Source organism: Aplysia californica, unplaced genomic scaffold (genome assembly GCF_000002075.1).
Source record: "Aplysia californica isolate F4 #8 unplaced genomic scaffold, AplCal3.0 scaffold01306, whole genome shotgun sequence".
In the NCBI taxonomy this organism is placed as follows: Eukaryota; Metazoa; Mollusca; class Gastropoda; order Aplysiida; family Aplysiidae; genus Aplysia; species Aplysia californica.
In genome coordinates this window covers 125,829-130,923 of record NW_004798576.1, presented here as the reverse complement: position 1 = coordinate 130,923, position 5,095 = coordinate 125,829, and the positions used below count along the sequence as shown (strand labels likewise).

At 47.2% G+C, this 5,095-nt stretch overlaps 1 protein-coding gene across 1 annotated transcript in view; it reads right to left on the bottom strand.

Moving 5' to 3' along the window:
- Window positions 1–775: 775 nt before the first annotated feature.
- The window catches only part of LOC101859069 (transcription initiation factor TFIID subunit 2), a gene marked incomplete at its 3' end in the record, with an annotated part of 46,590 nt that continues 42,270 nt past the window's right edge, over window positions 776–5,095 (bottom strand). The window contains 3 exon segments of the mRNA XM_013090501.1: window positions 776–1,888; window positions 3,572–3,713; window positions 4,697–4,831. Of these exon segments, the coding sequence (XP_012945955.1) occupies window positions 776–1,888; window positions 3,572–3,713; window positions 4,697–4,831 (1,390 nt within the window).

The window sequence follows — 5,095 nt, the reverse complement described above, 5'->3', positions numbered from 1 at the left end:
GAGAGAGAGGGGGGGAGGGGGAGAGGGGGAGGAGGAAGTGAGATGACATAGAGAGAGAGAGGGAGAGACAGAGAGAGAGAGAAAGAGAGAGAGAGAGAGGGGAGACAGAGATAGAAAGGGGAGACGAGAGAATTAGTTTTAGTTTTAGTAGAGGTTTTACGGCGCTCGCAACTGCATAAGGTCATATGAGCGCCACAAGATTAGAGGTGTTACAAGAGAGTAACAAACATAAAAGAAGAAAGGGAGATAAGGAAGACAGATGTTTCATAGGAAAGAAGAAGCAAACCACACCACAGCACACACACACACACACAGATACACACACACTCACACAAACACACACACACAGATACACACACACTCACACAAACATAGACACACATACACACACACACACACACACACACTCACCTCCCGTATACAGCGTGGTCTTTAGGCTGGGCAGTGGTGTGGAGTGTATCACACACACACACACACACACACACTCACCTCCTGCATACAGCGTGGTCTTGAGGCTGGGCAGTGGTGTGGAGTGTATCACACACACACACACATACACACACACACATATACACACACACACACACTCACCTCCCGTATACAGCGTGGTCTTGAGGCTGGGCAGTGGTGTGGAGTGTATCACACACACACATACACACACACACACACTCACCTCCCGTATACAGCGTGGTCTTGAGGCTGGGCAGTGGTGTGGAGTGTATCACACACACACACACATACACACACACACATATACACACACACACACACTCACCTCCCGTATACAGCGTGGTCTTGAGGCTGGGCAGTGGTGTGGAGTGTAACACCGTCGCTGTAGGCCCAGGCTGCTCAAGACTCTTGTCTGGTGTTGCCATAGCAACGGGAGGCGGGGCCGAGATCTCACCCTCTCTCTCCTCCTCCTCCTCCTCCTTGACGGCAAACTCCCGGGTGCTGGGAGGAGACATGGGAGGAGGAGGAGGAAGAGGAGGGGGGCTGTCTCGCGACCTCTTTCTGGTGGAGAGCGAGAAGGAGGAGAAGGAGGAGGAGGAGGGAGGAGGGAGAGGAGGAGGAGGGGGGCTCGACGGCCGTTCTTCTTTCACTTCCATTTTGACCACATCGAGTTTGATTGATGACGATGATGGCAGTGACGATAAGGCCCCTTGCTGAGGCAGAGAGGAGGAGGAGGGAGGGGAGGAGGAGGGAGGGGAGGAGGAGGAGAGGAATAAGTTCCCGGAGGCTGGCTCTGCAGGTGCCAACGCTGACGGCGGTGAACGCTGGGGTAATGACGATGATGATGTAGATAATAGAGACGATGAAGGTTGTAACGAGGAGGACAAAAGTTGTGGCTGTAGCTGTGGTTGTGGTTGCGGAGGCGGTAACGGCGGTGACATAGACGGTGATCGACTCCTCTTCCTCTTTCGACTCACCTTCTCCTCTTCCTCCTTCACCTCCTCCTCCTCTATCATCTCCTCTTTTATGGCTCGAGTCATGAGTTTGGAATCAATCTTATCATCATCATCATCCTCATCATCAACGACTTCAATATCCTCCGACAGATGAAGAGGTGAGGAAGCAGGAGACGATGCTCCTACCACTACTGCTGCTGTTGCTGCTGCTGCTACTGCTACTGCTGATTTTTCAGTTGCTGAATGCAGAACCGCTGATGTTTCAGCAGGTGCAGCTTCTGCTGCTTCTGCTACTTCTTCTTTCACTGGTGAGCCAGGCGCACTGCCTTCTTTATCCAGCGAGAGAACGGTGGATCTATCCATCTCTGAATCCGACGCTTCCGGCTGGGGTGGTGAAGGCGACGCTTCGAATATCCGTGCCGGCATGGATGGATCCGAGCGGATGATGTTATCCAGGGACACAATGACGTCCTCGGGGGGACCTAGACATGGGACAAAGGTCAAGGTCAAAGTAACTTTAGCATGTTTGTCTATTTGTTTTACCTGTCCTCCGCTACATTCGAAGGCAAACAATCAGGTGGTTTGGACATCTCACACGTATGGCATCTCACCAGCTTGCCAGTAAAGCCTACTACAGAAAAGTATTAGGGTACAAGGCAAGAGGAAGACCAAGAAAGACCTGGATCCAGGGTGTGAAGGATACCCTGAGAACATGCAATATCAGGCCATCAAACTTGCTAGAGACAGGAAGCTCTTTCTATTTCTAGAGGTACAGTAGGACGGATAAACTAAAGTAAAGTAAGTTTATTTGTTAGTGGAGAAGATGAAGAAAGAAAACCACATGGACACAATAACACTCATGTAGAGCCAGCTGGAAAAAACCCAACCCAATGAAGAAATGTATTTGTGTGGGATCACGGTCGAATCAGACAATTGTCAAAATAATGAAATCGAAGAAATTGACATTAATTGCCCGCCTGCTACTGATGGGAAATTTTTGAGAAATTAAAAAAATTTTTTTTTTTAGACTCCACGCCTTTTATGCCAATTCAAAAACATATTTCTGTTTATATTTTACTGAAAAACACAGAAAACAGGCACTAAAAATGTAAATTTTTCCATTTCCAAGTACACTGAAGCCCTGGACATCACAAAACTCGGGCGTCTATTTTGTCCCTAATTCTACTTCTACTCCCCAGGGAGGTGCCACTGACTGAAGTATCTTTAGGCCATTCCCAAGGGGGGAACATTGACATGCTCTTATGCACAGTGGAATTGTAAATGGGCTGAATCATCAATATAATGCTCATAACTGTGCCTGAACTGCAACAGAGAACAGCTGCTTTTTCTTTCCTAATTCTACTATCTTAACTTTCCTCTACTTCTAAAAGGAGCAGCCAAGACCTGCTTCTCAAAGAGGCTGCTTTTAGGCAGACACCGCTGTTGTAATTGAACTCAAAACACAATACAAGAAAAATTTTGTTTTAATAGAGGTTTTACGGCGCTCGCAACTGCATTAGATCATATGAGCGCCAGAAGATTAGAAGTGTTACAAGAGAGTAACAAACACAAAAAAAGAGGGGAGATAAGGACGATAGATGTTTTAGTTTTAATTTTAGTAGAGGTTTTTCGGCGTTCGCAACTGCATAAGGTCATATGAGCACCAAGGATGTCAAAAGAGAAGTCCTTACTGGGAATCAGACTTACTCTGCTCACCTCTCTAGCTTCAACAGCACACGGTCTGCTTCAGCTACCAAGGCACCCCAGAAACAGCGGGTCACAAGAGTGTGACAAAACATACAAAAGAAGTAGAGGAAAAATGACAACAGTAAGGATTAGGAAAGAAAAAGCAGCAGTTCCCTGTTGTAGTTCAGGCACAGTTATGATCACGACATTGATGAATCAGCCCATGTAAAATTACAATTCTACTGTGCATAAGAACTCGAGATGTTAATGCCCCCCCCCTTTGGGAATGGCCTAAAGACACTTCAGTCAGTAGCACCGCCTGGGTGTGTGTGTGTGTGTGTGTGTGTGTGTGTGTGTGTGTGTGTGTGTGTGTGTGTGTGTGTGTGTGTGTGTGTGTTTGTGTGTGTGTGAGTGTGTGCAAGAAAAAGTAAAGTAAAACAAATAAAACAAAGAAAAGAAAAAAAAAAAAGAGCTCCCACCTCGTCGAGGCGACAGCTGCGGTGGTGAGGCAGAGTCCTCACTCAGGTGGCTGGGACTGACGTGCGTCTCTGTCACGTCGGCCGGCGTCTCGCCACTCGGCACTGACGGCACCGACACCTCAAGGTCAAGCTCAATCTTCGGCTGATGCAGAAATAAATAGATTTCAGTTTTGTTAAGGAAATTAATCGTTCAGGGAATGGGGGAATGAGGGTGAGGGGTGGGGTGAGGGGGAGGGAGGAGAGAGAGAGAGAGAGAGAGAGAGAGACAGAGAGAGAGAGAGAGAGAGAAAAGTAGAGAACGAGAGACAGAGAAGCAATCACCATGTACATACTCCATGTATCCATAGATTCTGAAAGACAGAGACAGAGAAAGAGAGAAGAGAGAGAGACACAGAGAGAGAGAGAGAGAGAGAGAGAGAGAGAGACAGAGGCAGAGAGACAGAGAGAGAGAGAGAGAGAGAGAGAGAGAGAGAAACAGACAGAAAGACAGAGACAGAAACACAGACAGAAAGATAGAGACAGAGACAGAGAAAGAGAGAAAGAGACAGAGACAGAGAGAGAGAGAGAAGAGAGAGAGAGAGAAGAGAGAGACAGAGACAGAGAGAGAAAAAGACAGAAAGACAGAGACAGAAACACAGACAGAAAGGCAAAGACAGAGACAGAGCGAGACAGAGACAGACAGACAGAAACAATAATATAGTGTAAAGCGCATAGAGCCTGCTGTTGAGCGGGGATATGCGCTATACAAATGCTATTTATTTATTATTTATTTATTATAAACAGAGGCAGACAGAAAGACAAACAGAGACAGAGACAGAAAGACAGAGAAAGACAGAAAGAGACAGAAACACAGAGACAGAAATACAGACAGAGAGAGAAACACAGAAACAGAGAGAATGAGACAGAGACAGAAACAGAGAAAGATAGAGAGAAAGGGACAGGCAGAGAAAGACAGAGACAGATAGAGAAAGACAGAGACACAGAGACAGAGACGGAGACAGAGAAAAACAGAGACAGAAACACAGACAGAGACAGAGACAGAGACAGAGACAGACAGAAACCCCGAAAGAAAGAGACAGACACAAACAAAACAAACACAAAAAATCCCTCTAAACCCCGGTGTACCTTCACGTCCTTGCCGTCCAGCTGACCGTCTTGGTGGTGGTTGTGGTCAGCGGGCTCTGTACTGACCACCGACTCCTCCAGCCCCACCGTCTGCTCCCCGGAGATCATGGTCAGGTCCACGGCTCTCTCCGCGCTCTGGGGACACGGCTTTGGTTTTAGTCAGAGTTTTACGGTATTTTGTGTTAGTAAGAGTTTTACGGTATTTTGTGTTAGTAAGAGTTTTACGGTATTTTGTGTTAGTAAGAGTTTTACGGCACTTGCGACACCATCATCATCACCATTGCCTTTCTAACCCTGGATCAGGACGTAGGCCACGAACAAACACTTTCCACCTTTCCCTATCCTGGGCTAGTCGCTTGATGTCACTCCACGTCTTCCCACTTTTCTGTACATCCATTT